The sequence below is a fragment of the Oncorhynchus gorbuscha genome, linkage group LG08 (genome assembly GCF_021184085.1).
Source record: "Oncorhynchus gorbuscha isolate QuinsamMale2020 ecotype Even-year linkage group LG08, OgorEven_v1.0, whole genome shotgun sequence".
Taxonomy (NCBI): Eukaryota; Metazoa; Chordata; class Actinopteri; order Salmoniformes; family Salmonidae; genus Oncorhynchus; species Oncorhynchus gorbuscha.
In genome coordinates, this window is record NC_060180.1 from 75,307,451 (window position 1) to 75,334,892 (window position 27,442).

A 27,442-nucleotide genomic window follows, 5' to 3' on the forward strand; every position below is an offset into this window, starting at 1 on the left:
TAGTTCAGTTGGTAGAGCATGGCACTTGTAAAGCCAGGGTTGTGGGTTCGACTCCCACGGTGGGGGGACCAGAAAATGTACGTGCTCACTACTGTAAGTCGCGCTGGATAAAAGCCTCAGCTAAACGACTAACGTGTAAAACGCTTGTATTCTAACGCCTGCCTCAGACTACTCTAGAACAGCTGTCGTAAGATGCTTTTATTGCCCTCCCGCGTCACTTTATACACACAAGATCTCTGCTAAACATAGAACCAATGTCTTTGCAAATGTTACAGACAAGGGAAGTATAAAAAGACACTTAACAACCACTCTGGGATATGTGGGACGCTCGACAACAGATGAAGTGATATTGCAGGGCGCCAAATTCAAAACAACAGAAATCACATAATTAAAATTCCTCAAACATACATATACATATTTTACACCATTTTAAAGATAGTCACAAAAAAAACATATAGCCATTTTCCAGCCAAGGAGAGGGCTCACAGAAATAGCGATTAAATTAATCACTAACCTTTGATGATCTTCATCGGATGGCACTCACAGGACTTCATGTTACACAATAAATGCGATAAAGTTAATCTTTATGTCCAAAAGCCTCATTTGAAATTGGTGTGTTATGATCAGAAATGCATTGTCTCAAACAAACATTACAGAAATACTCATCATAAACATTGATAAAATATACAAGTGTTATGCATGGAAATATAGATACACTGCTCCTTAATGCAACCGCTGTGTCAGATTTCAAAAAAGCTTTACGGCGAAAGCACACCTTGAGATTGTTAGGTCAGTGCCAAGTCACAGCAAAACATCCAGCGATTTTCCAAAGAAGGAGAGGTGTCAGAAAAGTCAGAAATAGCATTATAAATATTCACTTACCTTTGATGATCTTGATTGGAATGCACTCCCAGGAATGCGAGTCCCACAATAAATGTTTGTTTTGTTCAATAAAGTCCATAATTTATGTCCAAATACCTCCTTTTTCATTCGTTCATTTCGCCCAGTAATCCAAATGCATAATGCACGATCACTTGTTCAGACGAAATGTCAAAATAAATTATATTACAGTTCATACAAACATGTCAAACAATGTATAGAATCAATCTTTAGGATGTTTTTATCATAAATCTTCAATATTGTTCCAACCCAGAGAATTCCTTTTGTCTTTAGAAATGCAATGGAACGCAGCTACCTCTCACGGGAGCACGCGTGATCAGCGATCAGTTCATGGCATTCTGCCAGACCTCTGGTTGAAACAGCTCTCATTCTCTCCCCCTCCATAGTACAAGTCTCAAACAAGGTTCTAAAGACTGTTGACATCTAGTGGAAGCCTCAGGAAGTGCAATATGACCCCATAGACACTGTATATTCGATAGGCAATGAGTTGAAAAACTACAAACCTCAGATTTCCCACTTCCTGGTTGGATTTTTTCTCAGGTTTTTGCCTAACATATGAGTTCTGTTATACTCAAACAGTTTTAGAAACTTCAGAGTGTTTTCTATACACTATCAGTGTATTTCATGATGTGTAACCTAACATGTTCTTATTTATTGAACTAGACAAGTCAGTTAAGAACTAATTCTCATTTACAATGACGGCCTACCGGGGAACAATGGGTTAACTGCCTTCCTAATATAATAATAATAATAATAATAATATATGCCATTTAGCAGACGCTTTTATCCAAAGCGACTTACAGTCATGTGTGCATACATTCTACGTATGGGTGGTCCCGGGGATCGAACCCACTACCCTGGCGTTACAAGCGCCATGCTCTACCAACTGAGCTACAGAAGGACCACAGTCCTGTTGACTTCACGCTTTTGTTCCCTAAGTTTAAAGTCTGACCATTAAAACCTGACCCTACTCTAATGAGCTCTGCCCTGAAACAAGGCCAATAATATTGCCCAGTGTGCTTTGCAGTTCATTTGGTCATGTTTTTGTTAGTCCACTAGGGACTGTTTTTCATTGCATTATGTTAGTAACCAATAACCTATACTGTGTGTGTGTGTGTGTGTGTGTGTGTGTGTGTGTGTGTGTGTGTGTGTGTGTGTGTGTGTGTGTGTGTGTGTGTGTGTGTGTGTGTGTGTGTGTGTGTGTGTGTGTGTGTGTGTTTCTGTTTGATTATTTAGTTAGTAAATAAATATTTAAGCCAATTTGTGTATCGCTGATTCATCACTTAGGTTAGGGTTCATGCAGATTTACGAAGTCGACGAAGTTCAGAATGAGACTGAAACTCTTGAGTTCATTCGGGAGATATAATAATTGTTACATGATTAATTGAATTGAGTAATAATTAAACGTAGTAGGTAATATCAGTCATCACATTAATGATGGTCACGTCGCGACACGGATTACATTTATAAAGTAACCTTTCCAACCCTGATGTCGGTCAGAACCGGCACCAGAACCACCCAGTTCCCCTAAACAGGGGACATTACATCGAAGAGGTTTTAATGTATCCTATGAAGTATGAGACGCATACTTTAGCAAAGAGAGAGAGGGAGGGAGAGTAGGGGAGTTACAGACAGACAGACAGACAGACAGACAGACAGACAGACAGACAGACAGACAGACAGACAGACAGACAGACAGACAGACAGACAGACAGACAGACAGACAGACAGACAGACAGACAGACAGACAGACAGACAGACAGGATTTGAGTAGTGACTCAGGGGTGAGCGAGGGGAGGTTACAGACAGACAGACAGACAGACAGACAGACAGACAGACAGACAGACAGACAGACAGACAGACAGACAGACAGACAGACAGACAGACAGACAGACAGACAGACAGACAGACAGACAGACAGACAGACAGACAGAGAGGATTTGAGTAGTGACTCAGGGGTGAGAGAGGGGGAGTTACAGACAGACAGAGAGGATTTGAGTAGTGACTCAGGGGTGAGCGAGGGGAGGTTACAGACAGACAGACAGAGAGGATTTGAGTAGTGACTCAGGGGTGAGCGAGGGGAGGTTACAGACAGACAGACAGAGAGGATTTGAGTAGTGACTCATATGGAGGAGGGGAGGTTACAGACAGACAGACAGAGAGGATTTGAGTAGTGACTCATATGGAGGAGGGAAGGTTACAGACAGACAGACAGACAGACAGACAGACAGACAGAGAGGATTTGAGTAGTGACTCATATGGAGGAGGGAAGGTTACAGACAGACAGACAGACAGACAGACAGACAGAGAGGATTTGAGTAGTGACTCATATGGAGGAGGGAAGGTTACAGACAGACAGACAGACAGACAGACAGATAGAGAGGATTTGAGTAGTGACTCATATGGAGGAGGGAAGGTTACAGACAGACAGACAGACAGACAGACAGACAGACAGACAGACAGACAGACAGACAGACAGACAGACAGACAGACAGACAGACAGACAGACAGACAGACAGACAGACAGACAGACAGACAGACAGACAGAGAGGATTTGAGTAGTGACTCATATGGAGGAGGGAAGGTTACAGACAGACAGACAGACAGACAGACAGACAGACAGACAGACAGACAGACAGACAGACAGACAGACAGACAGACAGACAGACAGACAGACAGACAGACAGACAGACAGACAGACAGACAGACAGACAGACAGACAGACAGACAGACAGACAGACAGACAGACAGACAGACAGACAGACAGAGAGGATTTGAGTAGTGACTCATATGGAGGAGGGAAGGTTACAGACAGACAGACAGACAGACAGACAGACAGACAGACAGACAGACAGACAGAGAGGATTTGAGTAGTGACTCATATGGAGGAGGGAAGGAGATGCAGGATTAGTCTGGGATCTTCATATGATCAGTCTATCATGTTTCAGGTATGACCCAGATGCAGACAGTGTCGAAGTAACAAACGTCTATTACTAGAACAGGGGGGCAGGCAAAATGTCAGGTCAAGGGTCAGGCAGAGGTCAGTAATCCTGATCAGAGTCCAAAATGTATAGAACGGCAGGTAGTCTCAGGGTCAAGGGTCAGGCAGAATGGTCTCAGGGTCAAGGGTCAGGCAGAATGGTCAAAACTGGTAAAACTAGAAAACAGGAACTAGACACAGACAGGAGCAGAGGGGAAAACCGCTGGTAGGCTTGACGAACAAAACGAACTGGCAACAGACAAACAGAGTACACAGGTATAAATACACTGGGGATAATGTGGAAGATGGACGACACCTGAAGGGGGTAGAGACAAGCACGAAAACAGGTGAAACAGAACAGGGTGTGACAGAACTTCCCTGCAATGCAGGAAATGTAAAACTTGTTGTATATTTGAGGTGTAAAAAAGCTTCTGAAGTTTATAATTTCCACTTTGAAATTAAAATGTTAAATGTATCGACCTTTACAAAAAATGTCTATTTAGTTGTAATCTACGTAATAATTAACTTCCTGTTGCTGAAGGATTATCTTCCTGGTCATACATCTGTAGTTCTCAAATGAACTAACCTGCATTTCACACGTACAAATACTTACTAACCTACTAACTCATCGCCCCATGATGAGCATTGGCCATATACAAATACACAACTTGCATTATTACTTTGAAGAAGAAATACTGACTTTGTCTCCGTCTTCTCAAACTAACAAGACATGTTGCTTTTTTTTCACAGATAGATTCTAGCATCCACCTTTGACTGGTTGCTAAATGCTTTTATGAATTATTCAAAGTTTATAAATCGCTTAGAGGCAAGAACCATATGGACCCTGTCATATCATGCCCAGGAATTCTGGGAACAAGACGAGCGTGAGCAAACAGGGTTCACCTCTGAAATACTTTCATTAACAGCTTAAATTCCTCCAAACTTCACTCCTTTGTCGTAGCTGTTCTCAGAACAGGATAGACATTCTGAGTTCTGTGATGATAGCTTTGGTAGATAGTGTCGTAGCCGTTCTCAGAACAGGATAGACATTCTGAGTTCTGTGATGATAGCTTTGGTAGATAGTGTCGTAGCTGTTCTCAGAACAGGATAGACATTCTGAGTTCTGTGATGATAGCTTTGGTAGATAGTGTCGTAGCTGTTCTCAGAACAGGATAGACATTCTGAGTTCTGTGATGATAGCTTTTTCTCCCTTCAGTATGTCGCAGAGACCTGGAGAAAATTTGATTTGTTTTCGAATTCTTTGTGGATCTGGGTAATCTGAGGGCAATATGTCTCTCTAATAGGGTCATACATTGGGCAGGAGGTTAGGAAGTGCAGCTTAGTTTCCACCTCATTTTCTTCTCTTGAGAGCCATCTCTCTCTCTCTCTCAGTTTACCAAACTGGTGTAAATACGACTATGAGTTTCCGAATATGAATATTAGTGTCTTAGAAGGGGATGCTTGAATGTTAGGATCACATGGGCTCGTCAGACGTTCTAAGGACATGAACTAAGCTCACAGATGACACAAATGATGGGAAATATAAATGTAGATTTAATATCAATCACCTGTTCTCTTTTTCAACAAAAAAAACTCTTCAGGAAGGAACTTGTGAAATAAGGTTGCAACCTCGCAGATAGAAAACTAGACACTCTTCATTAGTTACAGCAACCCAACAGTCCTGTGAAGTTACATCAACCCAACAGCCCTGTGAAGTTACATCAACCCAACAGCCCTGTGAAGTTACAGCAACCCAACAGCCCTGTGAAGTTACATCAACCCAACAGCCCTGTGAAGTTACAGCAACCCAACAGCCCTGTGAAGTTACAGCAACCCAACAGCCCTGTGGATTTACAACAACCCAACAGCCCTGTGGAGTTACAGCAACCCAACAGCCCTGTGGATTTACATCAACCCAACAGCCCTGTGAAGTTACATCAACCCAACAGCCCTGTGAAGTTACATCAACCCAACAGCCCTGTGGATTTACAGCAACCCAACAGCCCTGTGGATTTACAGCAACCCAACAGCCCTGTGGATTTACAACAACCCAACAGCCCTGTGAAGTTACATCAACCCAACAGCCCTGTGGATTTACAGCAACCCAACAGCCCTGTGGATTTACAACAACCCAACAGCCCTGTGAAGTTACATCAACCCAACAGCCCTGTGGATTTACATCAACCCAACAGCCCTGTGGATTTACATCAACCCAACAGCCCTGTGAAGTTACATCAACCCAACAGCCCTGTGGATTTACATCAACCCAACAGCCCTGTGAAGTTACATCAACCCAACAGCCCTGTGGATTTACATCAACCCAACAGCCCTGTGGAGTTACATCAACCCAACAGTGAAGTGTCAGTCCCCCTCAGTGATGTGTCAGTCCCCCTCAGTGATGTGTCAGTCCCCCTCAGTGATGTGTCAGTCCCCTCAGTGATGTGTCAGTCCCCTCAGTGATGTGTCAGTCCCCTCAGTGATGTGTCAGTCCCCTCAGTGATGTGTCAGTCCCCTCAGTGATGTGTCAGTCCCCTCAGTGATGTGTCAGTCCCCTCAGTGATGTGTCAGTCCCCTCAGTGATGTGTCAGTCCCCTCTGGGTTTTTAGATCATCACTGAGGCAACAGTACAACACCGTATAATACCTTATTTTTGTTCTGTCTGCTAAAGTAATGTTGAAGTCTAGAGGATGAATGCTCCAGTAATGCTGAAGTAGAGGATGATTGTTGAAGTAGAGAAGAGGAATGTTGAAGTAGAGAGGATGAATGCTCCAGTAATGTTGAAGTATAGAGGATGAATGCTCCAGTTTATGTTGAAGTAGAGAGGATGAATGTTGAAGTAGAGGAGGAATGTTGAAGTAGAGAGGATGAATGCTCCAGTAATGTTGAAGTAGAGAGGATGAATGCTCCAGTAATGTTGAAGTAGAGAGGATGAATGCTCCAGTAATGTTGAAGTAGAGAGGATGAATGCTCCAGTAATGTTGAAGTAGAGAGGATGAATGCTCCAGTTTATGTTGAAGTAGAGAAAGGGAATGTTGAAGTAGAGAGGATGAATGCTCCAGTTTATGTTGAAGTAGAGAAAAGGAATGTTGAAGTAGAGAGGATGAATGCTCCAGTTTATGTTGAAGTAGAGAAAAGGAATGTTGAAGTAGAGAGGATGAATGCTCCAGTTTATGTTGAAGTAGAGGAGGAATGTTGAAGTAGAGAGGATGAATGCTCCAGTAATGTTGAAGTAGAGAGGATGAATGCTCAAATACTGTTATCTCCTATAGGTTCTCTGAGAGGAGTTATGTTCCCAGTGGTAACTATTTACTAAGCAGACAACATACTTAATGACCAGACTCGTCTCCTCCCAATTACCTAACATTCTAATTGTTCTAATCTCCCATTCTAAGCCGACTGACTGAATTCTAATTTGGAAACAAACTGTTCCAACTCACCCAGGCCCAATCAGACGAGTCATTACTGAGCCTAGTTATCCTCATATAAACCAACTATACATACACACACCTTCACACACACACACCGGTCTCATTCAGTGAACAGCTGTGGAGTGTGTTTATGATCCACAGGTGGTTCATTAAGCATCTATGGGGCTATAAAATAATATATCTGTTATGTTTCATCATCTCTCTAAACCGTTGGGAATCTCCTGATGGGGGGTGGATGTCAAATTTAAATGTAAAGATGGGATGTCAAATTTAAACCTGGCCTTTAGTTCTAAATGGCACTCTATTCCCTATATATCACACTACGTAGTGAATATGATGTAATTTGGGACGTACACCTGTTAATTACAGGGGTCATAGCCATGTGTCCAGGCCCCGTCCTAGTCATTATTAGAATTCGTCAGAGCATTCAGCTCATACAAAATGAATCACAACTAATGATTTTAAAAGAGAGGTTGAGGCGAAGCGTTAAGGGGTTTACTCTGCCCGAAAATCTGTCCACGAAAATAAAAGTGAGGAATTTTGGAACGGAGGTCAATGAGAGAGTGTCGAATTTGGTCAACAAAAATGTTTGTTTTTTATTGCTAATTTGCTATGTGAGGCTAATTTAATGGAATATAAGTTTCATAATGGTTAGGTTGTTGCAAATGCACTGATATAAGTGGACACGCATAGTATTTGTCAACTTTGAAAATACTACTTTATATCAGAGTTGCCCACGCGTATCTGGCCTCTCATTGTTTAGAATGGTCCCACCTGATCTAGACATCTCCCGTATGCCTTCCATCTTTGAGGAAATGTCTATTGTTAGAGTGGTCACTCGACTATCTTGTCAATATAATAGATCATCTTTGATTTTGATTTGAATATTAAAGGGATCATTTGGAATTTTGGCAATGAGGCCCTGTATCTACTTCCCCAGAGTCAGAGCAACTTGTGGATACCATTATTTGTATGTCTCTGTGTCCAGTATGAAGTTAGAGGTAGTTTTGCGAGCCAATGCTAACAAGTGTTAGCACAAAGGTATCTGCTAGCATGCAAGAGAGATATAACACACCTGTAAAGGGAAATCAAGACTAAATAAAGATAAAAGCAACTCTCTCACCTTCCCTGCACCTTGATGTCAGAGATGGCGTAGAAGTATCGGGACAAGTTGTTTTCATCTACCATGGTGGACCCGGTGGCCGGTTTCAGCAGCCGTATCCTCAGGTCCGTCACAGTGAAGAAGTCCCGTAGGTTCCTGGTGGTGTCCAGTTGACCGTAGAGCGACGCCATGTTGTACAGCTGCAGCCCGGCGAACAGCGCAAACCGGTCCTTGATCTCGAAGCGGACTGTTTTATCGTACTTCCACACGTAGCCACGGGAGTAGTCCTCGGTGCAGATGATGTCGAGGAGGGTTCGCTGGGTCAGCTCGTTGACCGTCTTGGGGTCCATGGTAAATGCGTCGAGGCAGTCGGTAGCGTAAAACTGGTAAGGGGTCCAGGTTTTGCCGTAGTCTAGCGATTTCTCCAGAAGCATCTGCTCAGGGCGGCCGGACTCGAAGGTGAGGACGATGTCGTCCGTCAGCTCGATAGTTTTGTTCCAGGACAGCGTGATGTTGACCTCCAGGGGTTTGGGGTACTTCTTCCAGGAACTGGACTGCCAGAAGGTTGTTGGGTTGCGGCCCTCGAAATCGAACATGAGCTCCGAAGGGTGGGCTAGTTCATCTGTGGAGGCGTCACACTCGTTGTTGCACATGTAAGGGTTTTCCTGTGGGGGGGGGGGGATAGAGGCAGAGAACACAGGTTGAAACCTTAGACATTACCCGGTATCAACATGTCTGCAATCTATTCTGGACTGACAGGAACTCACTCATTTAGGGACTCATTCACACACACTTTAATCATCAAACATCTGTACACGAGTGATGCTGCTGGTGGAGGAGTGGAACTACACCATATTTCAACCCTGCTCCTTACACAGTAAAATACTGTCCTGTATTCAATCCACCACTGTCCTCTACTGGGTAATATACTGTCCTGTATTCAATCCACCACTGTCCTCTATTTAGTAATATACTGTCCTGTATTCAATCCACCACTGTCCTCTATTTAGTAATATACTGTCCTGTATTCAATCCACCACTGTCCTCTATTTAGTAATATACTGTCCTGTATTCAATCCACCACTGTCCTCTACTGGGTAATATACTGTCCTGTATTCAATCCACCACTGTCCTTTAAATAGTAATATACTGTCCTGTATTCAATCCACCACTGTCCTCTACTTAGTAATATACTGTCCTGTATTCAATCCACCACTCTGGTAGGTCTCTAGTCGACTCTACCACCCAAATTGCCTGTGTGATTTATATTCCTGCTGATCCTCTAGTGTAGATGGGAGAAGAATCCTCAATGACTGTCTCTTATGAAACACTGCTGAGAAATATACATATATTTGCCTGCTCAACCGAGGCCCAGCACGACTGTGTGTGTGTGTGTGTGTGTGTGTGTGTGTGTGTGTGTGTGTGTGTGTGTGTGTGTGTGTGTGTGTGTGTGTGTGTGTGTGTGTGTGTGTGTGTGTGTGTGTGTGTGTGTGTGTGTGTGTGTGTGTGTGTGTGTGTGTGTGTGTGTGTGTGTAATGTGTGTGTATGTGTATGTGTGTATGCGTGCTACCTGTGTGTGTGTGTGTGTGCGTGTGTGTATGTATATGTGTGTGTGTGTGTGTGTGTGTGTGCATGAAAGAGTGTTTAAAACACACTCATATTGACATTCATCTCACCTCTACTCTATACAACATTGAGGCCAGCTGCAGATGAGATTTTGATCAGCTATAAACGTCTAGCAAAGCCTGTCATCATTTCAAAATGTTAATGTTGGCTATTTAAAAAAAAAATGTTAACAGTATTTCCCGTTCTTCTTGTGGCAGTATGATTATGAAGTTATGATAAATCCAACACATTTCAAACCATACTTCATGTTTGACAAGAGGCATGTTCACTACGTCAGACAGGACACTGATAAACGCTGCACTAATATTGGACTCTTCGAGCACAAATACAGGTCTGACTGCCTGTTCATTCACAATGTAGGACTCGGCATCTTGTATTTCAAATGGCTGTGTTTGGACTTGAGTCCATTTGATGCTTTGCAAGATGAGAGACAAGATTCTACTAGATAGGAGCCTATCTCGCCAGTCGGTTAGTCATTTATATATCGGCAGGCCTCGCTGGTGTTTTCATCAGGAACATGTCACCAGGCTTCTGCTCCTACTGATGTTAGATAAGGATAAGGACTTACATGATACGGCTGATCATGTCTGAGGTGTCCCGGGTTAGCAGGGCTGGCTGACTGAGGTAAGTGGTTTTGTTTCCATGACTACCACCTAATAGGTGTCGGGTGATACAATTCTTAATCAAATCAAATGTATTTATGAAGCCCGTCTTACATCAGCTGATATCTCAATGTGCTGTACAGAAACCCAGCCTAAATCCCCAAACAGCAAGCAATGCAGGTGTAAAAGCACGGTGGCTTGGAAAAACTCCCTAGAAAGGCCAGAACCTAGGAAGAAACCTAGAGAGGATCCAGGCTATGAAGCGTGGCCAGTCCTCTTCTGGCTGTGCCGGGTGGAGATTATAACAGAACATGGCCAAGATGTTCAAATGTTCATAGATTACCAGCAGGGTCAAATAATAATAATCACATTGGTTTGTCGAGGGTGCAACAGGTCAGCACCTCAGGAGTAAATGTCAGTTGGTTTTCACAGCCGATCATTCAGAGTATCTCTTATTCTTACGAGAGAGAGTTACAGTATGTTGAGACATGAGGGAGCGATGGAAGGAAGGGACTGGTGGCAGGAGAAGAAAGAGAGATAATAGAAAACAAGTTATGTTGAACCAGGGGGGTAGAGACAGTCACAGGAGGGAGGGAATGTGACAGAGAGTAGATATATGAGAGACAGTCAGAGGAGGGAGGGAATGTGACAGAGAGTGGATATATGAGAGACAGTCAGGGACAGTAATAGGTAGGTAGTTGTTGAACCGGGTCCGAACTCATTGGTGAGACCCGGGTCCGAACTCATTGGTGAGACCCGGGTCCGAACTCATTGGTGAGACCGGGTCCGAACTCATTGGTAAGACCCGGGTCCGAGCTCATTGGTGAGACCCGGGTCCGAACTCATTGGTGAGACCGGGTCGAGCTCATTGGTGAGACCCGGGTCCGAGCTCATTGGTGAGACCCGGGTCCGAACTCATTGGTGAGACCCGGGTCCATGCAGATTCACGGGCTATATGACGTTCAGAATGAGATTGTAGAGGTAACCGATTAATTAGCGACTGTTGTAAAATCGATATTCTGATATTCTTTGAGTTACTTTGGGAAATAGAAACTCAATTAAACTAATTTTCCCATGGTGCGCCAGGTTAATGAGTAAATAATTGCCTGATTCATTTACTCACGCAATTAGAAACCTTTAATCATTCGATGAGCAACAGCCGTCACATTAACTAATACAACGTCACGACAACAGGGAGTACACAGTGGCAGAATACCTGACCACTGTGACTGACCCAAACTTAAGGAAAGCTTTGACTATGTACAGACTCAGGGAGCATAGCCTTGCTATTGAGCTGGTTCTCAAGAGAAGACAGGCTATGTGTACACTGCCCACAAAATGAGGTGGAAACTGAGCTGCCAAATGTATGACCAAATTAGAGACAGAAATTTCCCTCAGATTACACAGATACAAAAATAATAAAAAATCAAACCCAATTTTGATAAACTCACATATTTACTGGGTGAAATACCACAGTGTGACATCACAGCAGCAATATTCGTGACCTGTTGCCACAAAAAAAAGGCAACCAGTAAAGAACAAACAACATTCTAAATACAACGTTTATGCTTATTTATTTATTTTGTGTACTTTAACCATGTGTACATTGTTACAACACTGTGTATATACATCTATCATTTGTTTACTGTTCATTTCTGTTTCTTTATATCAGTTTCTATATCCAGTTCACTTGCTTTGGCTTCAATGTTAACATATGTTTCCCATGCCAATAAAGACCTTTAAATGTAATTGAATTGGAGAGACAGCTGTCCCATTTTGTGAGTGAGTGAGTGAGTGAGTGAGTGAGTGAGTGAGTGAGTGAGTGAGTGAGTGAGTGGTGAGTGAGTGAGTGAGTGAGTGAGTGAGTGAGTGAGTGGTGGTGGTGGTGGTGAGTGAGTGAGTGAGTGAGTGGTGGTGAGTGAGTGAGTGAGTGAGTGAGTGAGTGAGTGAGTGAGTGAGTGAGTGAGTGAGTGAGTGAGTGAGTGAGTGAGTGAGTGAGTGAGTGAGTGAGTGAGTGAGAGACAGACAGACAGACAGACAGACAGACAGACAGACAGACAGACAGACAGACAGACAGACAGACAGACAGACAGACAGACAGACAGACAGACAGACAGACAGACAGACAGACAGACAGACAGACAGACAGACAGACAGACAGACAGACAGACAGACAGACAGACAGACAGACAGACAGACAGACAGACAGACAGACAGACAGACAGACAGACAGACAGACAGACAGACAGACAGACAGACAGACAGACAGACAGACAGACAGACAGACAGACAGACAGACAGACAGACAGACAGACAGACAGACCCAGGAAGGTTTCCATCTTGACATCAGTCATTTCCACAAATTGCTTGTTGCCGGCTTCATTAGAGAACGCTGAGGGAATATCACCAGATGACCAATGACATGGCAACAAATTATAGCAGTATTATCTAGAACACAAATGACATGCGACACGACAACAGATTAGTGCTCGGTGGTCTTTTCTTTTTAGGTTTATGGCTGGCGTAAGTACAGACTTTAACCCTGGCACAATGACATTTGTCAGCCCTAAACTAAACACTCAAACCTGCGTGTCTTGTGTGAGTGTGTGTACGTGTTTGTGTCTGTGCGCGCATGTCTGTGTGTGTGTGTGTGTGTGTAGACTCCAGTTGACGTGATTCCTGACAGACAGGGGATGTGGTCGAGGAGATAAACTCACTGGCCAATGACAGGCCAGCGTGATGGACGGATGAAGGCATTTCAACCAACCAGATCACAGATTGAATGCAACTCACCACCCCAATATCTAACCTGACCTAATATCTCTCCTCTTACTCTCTCACACACTCAAACACACACACACACAAACACTCCATCTTGATTAAATTAGCCATCTCTATTTGTCCAGTATGACAACAGCTTATGATTAATATCAGAAGCATCTTTTGATCAGCAAAATAAAATCCTGTAACTAAAGGAAGGGGTTAAGGAAGGCTTTCGTTGGGCCTTAAATGTGTTAAATGAAAATGAATTATATTGGTCACATGCTTGGTAAACAACAGGTGTAGACTGTGAAATGCTTACTTAAGGGTCCTTTTTCAACAATGCAGAGAGACAGAGAGAGAGAGACAGAGAGAGAGAGAGACAGAGAGAGACACAGAGAGAGAGACAGAGAGAGAGAGAGAGAGAGAGAGAGAGACAGAGAGAGACAGAGAGAGAGAGAGAGAGAGACAGAGAGAGACAGAGAGAGAGAGACAGAGAGAGAGAGACAGAGAGAGAGAGAGACAGAGAGAGAGAGAGACAGAGAGAGAGAGAGAGACAGAGAGACAGAGAGACAGAGAGAGAGAGAGAGAGAGAGAGAGAGAGAGAGAGAGAGAGAGAGAAAATAAAAACTGAAATTGAGTGACAAAGAATACGAGGGAATAACGAGAAAAATCAGGAAATATAGAGTGAATAACGAGTAAAATCAGGAAATATAGAGTGAATAACGAGTAAAATCAGGAAATATAGAGTGAATAACGAGTAAAATCAGGAAATATAGAGTGAATAACTAGTAAAAACAGGAAATACAGAGTGAATAACGAGTAAAAACAGGAAATACAGAGTGAATAACGAGTAAAAACAGGAAATACAGAGTGAATAACGAGTAAAAACAGGAAATACAGAGTGAATAACGAGTAAAATCAGGAAATACAGAGTGAATAACGAGTAAAAACAGGAAATATAGAGTGAATAACGAGTAAAAACAGGAAATACAGAGTGAATAACGAGTAAAAACAGGAAATACAGAGTGAATAACGAGTAAAAACAGGAAATACAGAGTGAATAACGAGTAAAAACAGGAAATACAGAGTGAATAACGAGTAAAAACAGGAAATACAGAGTGAATAACGAGTAAAAACAGGAAATATAGAGTGAATAACGAGTAAAAACAGGAAATACAGAGTGAATAACGAGTAAAAACAGGAAATACGGAGTGAATAACGATAACGAGTAAAATGTAACTGCGGTCGTCTGTTGTAAGAAGAGAGTCGGACCGAAATGCAGCGTGTAAGTTACTCATGACTATAATGAAAGAATCGCGGTACATGAAATAACTGAATACTGAATACAAAAACAACAGAACGGAACGTGAAACTAATTACAGCCTATCTGGTGACTACAACACAGAGACAGGAACAGACACCCACCAAATACAAAGCGAACTCAGGCTGCCTAAATACGGTTCCCAATCAGAGACAACGATAAGCAGCTGACTAATTGAGAATCGCCTCAGGCAGCCAAGCCTATACCACACCCCTAATCAACCGCGATCCCAAATAATACAAACCCCAATACGAAACACAACATATAAACCCATGTCACACCCTGGCCTACCCAAACATATAACAAAATCACAAAATACAATGACCAAGGCGTGACATAAAAACAGGAAAGTGCCGAGGAAGGAATCCTCAGGACCTTTTCAAACGACCGAAATTGACAGCTGTTTCTAGTTTCTAGTAATAAATAATAATATGATGAATAATAATTATAATAATATGATGAATAATAACTATAATAATATGATGAATAATAATTATAATAATATGATGAATAATGAGCTTGTTTCTGAGCTTGGTGATGAGCTTGGTGATGAGCTTGTTCCTGAGCTTGGTGATGAGCTTGTTTCTGAGCCTGTTTCTGAGCCTTTTGATGCGCTTGTTTCTGAGCTTGGTGATGAGCTTGTTCCTGAGCTTGGTGATGAGCTTGTTTCTGAGCTTGGGGAGGAGCTTGTTCCTGAGCGTGGTGAGGAGCTTGTCCCTGAGCTCGGTGATGAGCTTGTTCAAGAGCTCGGTGATGAGCTTGTTCAAGAGCTTGGTGATGAGCTTGGTGATGAGCTTGGTGATGAGCTTGGTCCTGAGCTTGCTTGGTGATGAGCTTGTTCCAGAGCTTGGTGATGAGCTTGGTGATGAGCTTGGTGATGAGCTTGGTCCTGAGCTTGGTCCTGAGCTTGCTTGGTGATGAGCTTGTTCCAGAGCTTGGTGATGAGCTTGGTGATGAGCTTGGTGATGATCTTGGTCCTGAGCTTGGTGATGAGCTTGGAGGGTTCTATGGTGTTAAATGTTGAACTGTAGTCTATGAACAGCATTCTTCCATAAGTATTCCCTTTGTGGCTGAGGGCAGTGGCTGAGAGCAGGGTGTCTGGGATGATGGTGTTGATGTGAGCCATGACCAGCCTTTCCAAGCATTTCATGGCTATGGGAAACAGGAAAGGGCCTTCCCCAAACTGTTGCCACAAAGTTGAAAGCACAACATTTGCCGAGACTATAATGTTATGCTGTAGCGTTAATATTTCCCTTCACTGGAACTAAGGGACGTCGTCCGATCCATGAAATACCTGTTCCGGGGCAGGACGTCAGATTATATATATTTTTTCTTGTCAGCTCAGGGATTCGATCCAGAAACCTTAACTACTAGGCTACCTGCCGCCCTAACATGTGATCAATGATATGCCAAATCTGTGATTTTGTGCATTATTATAGGGCATAAGCATCAGATTAAGCCACCTCATTATTTGCAGCCGTGATTGGTAATCTCTCTCTAGGAGCTGATCCCATCAATATTGGAAAATAATTTGGATGTGGATTTGACCATTAAGGAAAGATTTGAATGGAGAAAGCTGATCCATTGTCAGTTTGGTGAAATAATTCTAATGTTCAAGGTCAGATTTGAATGGAGAAAGCTGATCTGAGAGCTCCCTTTGTTTCCATCCTATCAGTATCAACACTACGCCTCAACAACCTTAGTGAACCTTCTCTCAGTGTGGTGTTCTGGGAAAACACACGTTACATCTTGGGGTGTTGAAGGAAAGAGGCATCGTTAAAGAAAAAACAGAGGGGCCCCCATCCACATTTACGGGGCTGTAGTGGAGTACTCAGTCCATCCACATTTACGGGGGTGTAGTGGAGTACTCAGTCCATCCACATTTACGGGGCTGTAGTGGAGTACTCAGTCCATCCACATTTACGGGGCTGTAGTGGAGTACTCAGTCCTCTGTTGTAGCACCTTTGGCAGTTATTACAGCCTGCAGTCTTCTTGGGTACAAGCTTGGCACACCAGTGTTTGGGAGTTTCTCCCATTCTTCTCTGCAGATCCTCTCTGTCATGTTAGATGGGGAGCGGCACTGCGCAACAATTTTTAGGTCTCTCCAGAGATGTTCGAGTCCAGGCTTTGGCTGGGCCACTCAAGGACATTCAGACACTTGTATTGGCTGTGTGCTTAGGGTCGTTGTCCTGTTGGAAGGTGAACCTTCGCCCCAGTCTGAGGTCCTGAGCACTCTGGAGCAGGTTTTGCTCCGTTCATCTTTCTCTCGATCCTGACTAGTCTCCCAGTCCCTGCCGCTGAAAAACATCCCCACAATATGATGCTGACACTACCATGCTTCAGCGTAGGGATGCTGCCACCACCATGCTTCACCGTAGGGATGCTGCCACCACCATGCTTCACCGTAGGGATACTGCCACCACCATGCTTCACCGTAGGGATGGTGCCAGGTTTCCTCCAGATGTGACGCTTGGCATTCAGGCCAAAGAGTTCAATCTTAGTTTCATCAGACCAGAGAATCTTGTTTTTCATAGTCTGAGAGTCTTGTGCCTTTTACTGAGGAGTGGATTCCGTCTGGCAATTTTACCATAAAGGCCTGATTGGTGGTGCTGCAGAGATGGTTGTCCTTCTGGAAGGTTCTCCCTGCTCCACAGAGGAACTCTGGAGCTCTGTCATAGTGACCATCGGTTTCTAGGTCACCACCCTGACCAAGGCCCTTTTCCCCGAAATGCTCAGTGTGGCCAGGTGGCCGTCTTGGTGGTTCCAAACTTCTTCCATTGAAGAATGATGGAGGCCACGGTGTTCTAGGTGACCTTCAATGCTGCAGAATGATGGAGGCCACGGTGTTCTTGGGGATCTTCAATGCTGCAGAATGATGGAGGCCACTGTGTTCTAGGTGACCTTCAATGCTGCAGAAATGTTTTGGTACCCTTCCCCAGATCTGTGCCTCGACACAATCCTCTCTCCGAGCTCTACGGACAATTCCTTCGACCCCATGTCTTGTTTTTTGCTCTGACAATCACTGTCAACTGTGAGACCTTATATAGGCAGGTGTGTGCCTTTCCAAATCATGTCAAATCAAATTAACATGCCACAGGTGGACTCCAACCAAGTTGTAGAAACAGCTCAAGGATGATCAATGGAAACAGGATGCACCTGAGCTCAATGTTGAGTCTCATAGCAAGTGGTCTGAATACTTATGTAAATAAGGTATTTCAGTTTATTTTTTAAATAAATTTGCTAAAAAATCTAAAAAAAACTGTTTTTGCTTGGTCATTATGGGGTATTGTGTGTATATTTACGAGGGGAAAAATATTCAATCAATTGTAGAATAAGGCTGTAATGTCCTCTCAAACAAAACCCACACACATTCACATACACTAACTATGCACACACAACACACACACACACACATACATACATACCCAACACAAATACACATAAAAACCCACTTTTCTACTCTCCCTGTATATAGCTCCACATTGATCTGGTACTGCTACTCCCTGTATATAGCCCCACATTGATCTAGTACTCCCTGTATATAGCTCCACATTGATCTGGTACTGGTACTCCCTGTATATAGCTCCACATTGATCTGGTACTCCCTGTATATAGCTCCACATTGATCTGGTACTCCCTGTATATAGCTCCACATTGATCTAGTACTCCCTGTATATAGCTCCACATTGATCTGGTACTGGTACTCCCTGTATATAGCTCCACATTGATCTGGTACTCCCTGTATATGACTCCACATTGATCTGGTACTTCCTGTATATAGCTCCACATTGATCTGGTACTCCCTGTATATAGCTCCACATTGATCTGGTACTCCCTGTATATAGCTCCACATTGATCTGGTACTGGTACTCATTGATCTGGTACTCCCTGTATATAGCTCCACATTGATCTGGTACTCCCTGTATATAGCTCCACATTGATCTGGTACTGCTACTCCCTGTATATAGCCCCACATTGATCTAGTACTCCCTGTATATAGCTCCACATTGATCTGGTACTGGTACTCCCTGTATATAGCTCCACATTGATCTGGTACTCCCTGTATATAGCTCCACATTGATCTGGTACTGGTACTTCCTGTATATAGCTCCACATTGATCTGGTACTCCCTGTATATAGCTCCACATTGATCTGGTACTCATTGATCTGGTACTCCCTGTATATAGCTCCACATTGATCTGGTACTCCCTGTATATAGCTCCACATTGATCTGGTACTGGTACTTCCTGTATATAGCTCCACATTGATCTGGTACTTCCTGTATATAGCTCCACATTGATCTGGTACTCCCTGTATATAGCTCCACATTGATCTGGTACTGGTACTCATTGATCTGGTACTCCCTGTATATAGCTCCACATTGATCTGGTACTCATTGATCTGGTACTCCCTGTATATAGCTCCACATTGATCTGGTACTCCCTGTATATAGCTCCACATTGATCTGGTACTCATTGATCTGGTACTCCCTGTATATAGCTCCACATTGATCTGGTACTCATTGATCTGGTACTCCCTGTATATAGCTCCACATTGATCTGGTACTCATTGATCTGGTACTCCCTGTATATAGCTCCACATTGATCTGGTACTCATTGATCTGGTACTCATTGATCTGGTACTCATTGATCTGGTACTCATTGATCTGGTACTCATTGATCTGGTACTCCCTGTAGCTCAACACTTGTGTATTTTATTCCTTGTGTTACTATTTTTTGTATTAGAATTGAATTGACTCTTCATCGTTAGTTAAAGGCTCGTAAGCGATGTTCCCTCTAAGCTGCGTGCGTAGCTGGTGCACAGTGTTTCCTCCGACACATTGGTTCAGGCTGGCTTCTGGGTTAAGTGGGCATTGTGTCAAGAAGCAGCGCGTCTTGGTTGGGGTCGTGTTTCGGAGGACGCACGGCTCTCGACCTTCGCCTCTCCCGAGTAACGTAGGGGAGTTGCAGCGATGAGACAAGTAACTACCAATTGGATAGCAGGAAATTGAGGAGAAAAATACTATTTTAAAAAATATATATTAAAACTGAAGGCGGATACAGACTCAATGTTCACTGTAAACGTGTTTAAAGTTATACAGAATGTTCAAGTTGGTTCTCAGCACACCTGAAATTTGTCTCAACTTTTTTTTTTTTTGAGGGAACGTTGCTCGTAAGCTTTTTCATTTCACTGAAAAGTCTACGCCCGTTATGTTCGGCTCATGTGACAAATATACTAAAATATTCTATAGGATATGTTGCTGGTAAATGTTGTGATAGATGAAACACAGCAACAACCCGTCAGGGAATGATGAGGCCTTGTGTTGAACCAGACACAACAACATGCAGTAAAAAACAGTCAATCAGGGAAGATAAACCAGATGAGGACCGCTGAACTGTGTTTGACACCCCCTTCAACACCTCTGTTGTGTGTGTGTGTGTGTGTGTGTGTGTGTGTGTGTGTGTGTGTGTGTGTGTGTGTGTGTGTGTGTGTGTGTGTGTGTGTGTGTGTGTGTGTGTGTGTGTGTGTGTGTGTGTGTCGTCTCTGACTCCCCTTCCATCACTTCTGTTATCTTATATTATTTGACTGATTTAGCCTCGTTTTAGTTCTTGTCTGTAGTTATAAAACGCATCAACTATTTCTGACCGTTTCATAAAATCTTGATCTTTATTTCCCCAGGAGCAGTATGTCTTTATCCACGACGCCATCTTGGAGGCGTGTCTTTGTGGTGACACCACCATCCCAGCCAATCAGCTTCGCTCGGTCTACTATGACATGAACCGATTGGACCCCCAGACCAACTCCTCCCAGATTAAAGAGGAGTTCAGGGTGAGTTTGTCGTCCGTAGGGGTCCTTCATCATTTAGGGTGAGGAGTAGACAGACATATTTTACTGAAGAAACCCCCATCTGCAAAAAAAGATAACAAATACTGATAATGTAGGTTAAGGGCTTTCCAATCAGTGACTCTTTCCCAACAAACAAGGAGGACTGTTGATCCTTCCCTTTTAGAAACAGCTCGGTGGCTATTGGACCAATCTTTAAAGACCATGTGACCCTCTAACCCCTAGTATCTCTGTCTCTCTCTCCAGACTTTTAACATGGTGACTCCTGCGTTGCATGTGGAGGACTGTAGATTCGTCCCACTATAACCCACTGTAACCCACTGTAACCCACTGTAACCCACTGTAACATACTGTAACCCACTGTAACCTACTGTAACCCACTGTAACCTACTGTAACCCGCTGTAAACCACTGTAACCCACTGTAACCTACTCTAACCCACTGAAACATACTGTAACCCACTGTAACCCACTGAAACATACTGTAACCTACTGTAACCCACTGTAACATACTGTAACCCACTGTAACCCACTGTAACCCACTGTAACCCACTGTAACCTACTGAAACATACTGTAACCCACTGTAACCCCCTGTGACCTCTACTGTCTCTCTCTCCAGACTCTGAACATGGTGACTCCTACGTTGCGGGTGGAGGACTGTAGTATCACCCCACTGTAACCCACTGTAACCTCTACTGTCTCTCTCTCCAGACTCTGAACATGGTGACTCCTACGTTGCGCGTGGAGGACTGTAGTATCGCCCTGCTCCCCAGGAACCACGAGAAGAACCGCTGCATGGACGTTCTTCCTCCTGACCGCTGTCTGCCCTTCCTCATCACCATCGACGGAGAGAGCTCCAACTACATCAATGCTGCACTCATGGACGTAAGGACTGAACTCTCAGTAGTCTGTTCTCAGATCTGTTTGTGCTGTGTTGCCATGACCATAGGAATTATCAAGACAACATGAAACCAGATCTGTTGCCCCTCCCTCCCTACCCCTCCCCCTCCCTCCCTCTCTCCCCCTCCCTCTCTCCCCCTCCCTACCCCTCCCTCTCTCCCCCTCCCTACCCCTCCCCTCTCCCCCTCCCCCTCCCTCCCTACCCCTCCCCCCTCCCCTCTCCCCCCTCCCTATCCCTCCCTCTCTCCACCTCCCTACCCCTCCCTCTCTCCCCTACCTCCCTCCCTACCCCTCCCCCTCCCTCCCTACCCCTCCCTCCCTCCCTACCCCTCCCTCCCTCCCTACCCCTCCCTCTCTCCCTCCCAACCCTCCCCCTCCCTCCCTACCCCTCCTCTCTCCCCCTCCCTCCCTACCCCTCCCACTCCATCCCTACCCCTCCCCCTCTCTCCCTACCCCTCCCTCCCTCCCTACCCCTCCCCCTCCCTCCCGCTCCCTCTCCCCCTCCCTCCCTCCCTCCCTCCCCCTCCCCTCTCCCCCTCCCTCTCCCACTCCCTCCCTCCCCCTCCCTCTCTGCCTCTCCCCCTCCCTACCCCTCCCTCTCTCCCCTCCCTACCCCTCCCTCCCTCCCTACCCCTCCCTCTCCCTCTCTCACCCTCCCTCCCTACCCCTCCCCCTCCCTCCCTCCCCCTCCCTCTCTCCCCCTCCCTACCCCTCCCTCTCTCCCCCTCCCTCCCTCCCTACCCCTCCCCCTTTCTCCCCCTCCCTCCCTCCCTACCCCTCCCCTCCCTCTCTCCCCCTCCCTCCCTCTCTCCCCCTCCCTCCCTCCCCCTCCCCCTCCCTCCCTCCCCCTCCCCTCTCCCCCCCCCCCCTCCCTCCCTCCCCCTCCCTCCTACCCCCTCCCTCTCTGCCTCTCCCACTCCCTCTCTGCCTCTCCCCCTCCCTACCCCTCCCTCTCTCCCCTCCCTACCCCTCCCTCCCTCCCTACCCCTCCCCTCCCTCTCTCCCCCTCCCTCCCTCCCTCCCTCCCTACCCCTACCCCTCCCTCCCCCTCCCCTCCCCCTCCCCCTCCCTCTCTCCCCCTCCCTACCCCTCCCTCCCTACCCCTCCCTCTCTCCCTCTCCCTCCCTCCCTACCCCTCCCCCTCCCTCCCTCCCCCTCCCTCTCTCCCCCTCCCTGCCCCTCCCTCCCTGCCCCTCCCTCCCTACCCCTCCCTCCCTGCCCCTCTCTCCCTGCCCCTCCCTCCCTGCCCCTCCCTCCCTACCCCTCCCTCCCTGCCCCTCCCTCCCTGCCCCCTCTCTCCCTACCCCTCCCTCTCTCCTCCCTCCCTCCCCTCCCTCCCTACCCCTCCCTCTCTCCACCTCCCTCCCCTCCCTACCCCTCCCTCCCTCTCTACCTCTCTCCCTACCCCTCCCTCCCTGCCCCTCTCTCCCTGCCCCTCCCTCCCTGCCCCTCCCTCCCTACCCCTCCCTCCCTGCCCCTCCCTCCCTGCCCCTCTCTCCCTACCCCTCCCCTCTCCCCCTCCCTCCCCCTCCCTCCCTACCCCTCCCTCCCCCCCTCCCTACCCCTCCCTCCCTCTCTACCTCTCTCCATTCCTCATGAAGAGTTATAAGCAGCCGTCAGCGTTCATCGTGACCCAGCATCCTCTACCCAACACAGTGAAGGATTTCTGGAGGCTGGTGTTGGACTACCACTGCACCTCCATAGTGATGCTCAATGACGTCGACCCAGCACAGGTACACACACACACACACACACACGCACACACGCACACACGCACACACACACACACACACACGCACACACACACACACACACACACAGACACACACTAACGCACAAACGCACAAACACACACACACACACACACACACAGACACACACTAACGCACAAACGCACAAACACACACACACACACACACACAGACACACACTAACGCACAAACGCACAAACACACACACACACATACAGACACACACACACACACACACAGACACACACTAACGCACAAACGCACAAACACACACACACACATACAGACACAAACACACACAGACACACACACACACACAGACACACACACACACACACACACACACACACACACACACACACACACACACACACACACACACACACACACACACACACACACACACACACACATACAGACACAAACACACACTAACGCACAGCCACAGACACACACACACACACACACACACACACACACACACACACACACACACATACAGACACAAACACACACTAACGCACAGACACAGACACACACACATACAGACACACACACACACACACAAGGACACACACACACTAACACACACAGGCACACACAAATGTATTTGCCCACATGTACACATACACACAATTCTATGGGAGTTAGTATATTGTCTGAAATGGACTGTGAAATAGACAGCATCTGAAGTAGTTTTTTTCCATGAATAGGACCTTGTATGTAAGACTCCAGCTAAGAGAAAAATTAAAGAATAGCTTTGTGTGTCTACAAAAGGCCTCGAACACACACAACATCCGACACACACACACACACCACAAGGACAGAGACATTCAGTCTCTTGTTAACTTATGGCTTGGCGTGCCTCAAGCGACCCACTTCGACAACATACGGTGAAATTGCAGAGCGCCAAATGTCCGATTTCAGAAATCGTAATATTAAACCTTCATGAAAATACATACGTAATTTAAAAGATAAACTTCTTGTTAATCCAGCCGCGTTGTCAGATTTCAAAAAGGCTTTACGGCGAAAGCACACCATGCGATTATCTGAGGACAACGCCCCACATGAAAAACATTATCCAGCCAAGCAGATGCCACGAAAGTCAGAAATAGCTATAAAATAAATCTCTTACCTTTGAAGATCTTCATCTTTTTTTTGCAATCCCAAATGTCCCAGTTACACGATGAATGGTCGTTTTGTTCGATAAAGTCCTTCTTTATATCCCAAAATGTCAGTTTATTTGGCGCGTTTGATTCACAAATGCACTTGTTCCAGCTCGCCCAACACGCCTACAAAGGAATATAAGAGGTAACCTGCAAACCTGGTCCAAACATTTCAAACAACGTTTGTAATCCAACCTCAGGTACCCTAAAATACATATTTATATTATTAGTATTCTAATATGTAAATAATCGATCAAATTTAACCTCTTCAGTCGACCCTCTACTTTTTCGAACATTCTGTTAAAAATCGCGCAACATTTCACCGCCCTGCTACTCAGGCCAGGAATATAGTATATGCATATGATTAGTATGTGTGGATAGAAAACACTCAGACGTTTATAAAACTGGTTAAATCACGGCTGTGACTATAACAGAACGTGCGTTTCATCGGAAAGTGCAAGAAAATCTGATCACTGAAAATGGAAATAAATATCCTTGCGCTACTTCCAGGAATTGTTCAAAGTGAACCGAATTACATGAGGCCGAGGTTTCAGTGCCTACAGCTTCCACACGATGTCTAGAGTCTTGTCATTTGATTCAGCTTTGATTCTTGGTCAAACCGAATCAAGGGAACCGATTCCCTCCGGTCTCCGACCGGATATTTTGGTTGAGAGTTACACGGACATTTTTTCCAGACGGACAGCTAAAAAGTATACTTCGCCTCGTAATCAATTTGATCGCTTTTTAACGTTTAATAATACCTAAAGTTGCATTACAAAAGTATTTCGAAGTGTTTTGTGAAAATTTATCGTCGACTTTTTGAATTTTAAAAAATTACGTTACGTTATGAAACGCTATTTTTTCCGTTTATCACACAGTCTTCATAGATCGATATCTAGGCTATATATGGACCGATTTAATCGAAAAAAAGACCCAATAGTGATTATGGGACATCTAGGAGTGCCAACAAAGAAGATGGTCAAAGGTAATGAATGTTTTATATTTTATTTGTGCGGTTTGTGTAGCGACGACTATGCTAATTATTTTGTTTACGTCCCCTGCGGGTCTTTTCGGGTGTTACATGCTATCAGATAATAGCTTCTCATGCTTTCGCCGAAAAGCATTTTAAAAATCTGACTTGTTGCCTGGATTCACAACGAGTGTAGCTTTAATTCAATACCCTGCATGTGTATTTTAATAAACGTTTGAGTTTTAACTAATACTATTAGCATTTAGCGTAGCGCATTTGCATTTCCAGAGCTCTAGATGGGACGCCTGCGTGCCAGGTAGGAGCAAGAGGTTAAGACGGAATTAACTGTTTCCAATACTGGAGGAAAAAAACAACGATAATTCTTCATTTTTCCCAAAAAAACATTGAACAATTTTTAAAGACTGTTGACATCTAGTGGAAGCCATAGGAACTGCAATCTGGGTCCTAAAAATGTTTCCCATAGAAAAGCATTGGAAAATCAAATGACCTCACTTTCTTTCTGCCCTGGATGCATATTTTAGCTTCTGGGCCTGAGTAACAGGCAGTTTACATTGGGCTCCTCAGGCAAACTTCTGAATACTGCCCCCTATCCCGAAAGAGTTTTATTAGAGAAAGATATCAGGCACCAGAGATAGAGTGAGTCATGACAAAAGAAGGAGCATGTGTAGAATACAGTGGAGTTACAGTGGAGTAGATAGAAGACAGATACATGAAAATGTATTCACCCCACCGCCCCCACCGTTTTTTCCTATTTTGTTGTTTTACAAACTGTAATTTACGTTTATTTTTATATGGACATACACAAAATAGTCTGAATTGGTGAAGTGAAATGAAAAGAAAACAACTTAAAGTGGTGTGTGTATATGTATTCACCCCCTTTGCCCAGAAGCCCCTAAATAAGATCTGGTGCAACCAATCACCTTCAGAAGTCACATCATTAGTTAAATGAAGTCCACCTGTGTGCAATCTAAGTGTCACATGATCTGTCCCATGATCTCAGTATATATACACCTGTTCAGAAAGGTCCCTGCAACACCACTAAGCAAGGGGCACCACCAAGCAAGCAGCACCATGAAGACCAAGGAGCTCTCCAAACAGGTCCTGGGTTGGATTATTAAAAACTATCTGAAACTTTGAACATCCCACGGAGCACCATTACATCCGATATTAAAAAATTGAAAGAAAATGACACCACAACAAACATGCCAAGAGAGGGCCGCCCATCAGAACTCACAGACCAGGCAAGGAGGTCATTAATCAGAGAGGCAACAAAAAGACCAAAGATAACCCTGAAAGTGCTGCAAAGCTCCACGGCAGAGATTGGAGTATCTGTCCATAGGACCACTTTAAGCCGTGCACTCCACAGAGCTGGGCTTTACGAAGAGTGGCCAGAAAAAGCTGTTGCTTAAAGAAAGAAATAAGCGAACACGTTTGGTGTTCGCCAAAGGGCTTGTGGGAGACTCCCCAAACATATGGAAGAAGGTACTCTGGTCAGACTAGACTAAAATTGAGCATATTGGACATCAAGGAAAATATTATGTCTGGTGCAAACCCAATACCAAACATCACCCCAAGAACACCATCCCCACAGTGAAGCAGGGTGGTGGCAGAATCCTGCTGTGGGGATGTTTTTCATCAGCAGGGACTGGGAAACTGGTCAGAATTGAAGGAATGATGGATGAATGTTTGTCTTCCAGAGATTTGAGACGGGGACTGAGGTTCACCTTCCAGCTGGACAGTGACCCTAAGCATACTGCTAAAGCAACACTTGAGTGGTTCAAAGGAAACATTTAAATGTCTTCAAATGGCCTAGTCAAAGCCCAGACCTCAATCCAATTGAGAATATGTGGTATGACTTAAAGATTGCTGTACACAAGTGGAACCCATCCAACTTGAAGGAGCTTGAGCAGTTTTGCCTTGAAGAATGGGCAAAAATCCCAGTGGCTGGATGTGCCAAGCTTATAGAGACATACCCCAAGAGACTTGCAGATGTAATTGCTGCAAAAGGTGGCTCTAGAAAGTATTGACTTTGGAGGGGTGAATAATTATGCACGCTCAAGTTTTCAGTT

The 27,442-nt window shown here is 44.9% G+C and overlaps 1 protein-coding gene across 3 annotated transcripts in view; it reads left to right on the top strand.

The window, feature by feature from the left end:
* LOC124042184 (receptor-type tyrosine-protein phosphatase mu-like) overlaps positions 1 to 27,442 on the top strand; it is a 621,881-nt gene that overhangs the window by 567,209 nt on the left and 27,230 nt on the right. For all 3 annotated transcript variants that reach the window (XM_046360586.1, XM_046360587.1, XM_046360588.1), the window contains 3 exons: positions 20,402 to 20,551; positions 21,277 to 21,450; positions 23,067 to 23,198. In XM_046360586.1, the coding sequence (XP_046216542.1) occupies positions 20,402 to 20,551; positions 21,277 to 21,450; positions 23,067 to 23,198 (456 nt within the window). The remainder of the gene's footprint in view (positions 1 to 20,401; positions 20,552 to 21,276; positions 21,451 to 23,066; positions 23,199 to 27,442) is intronic.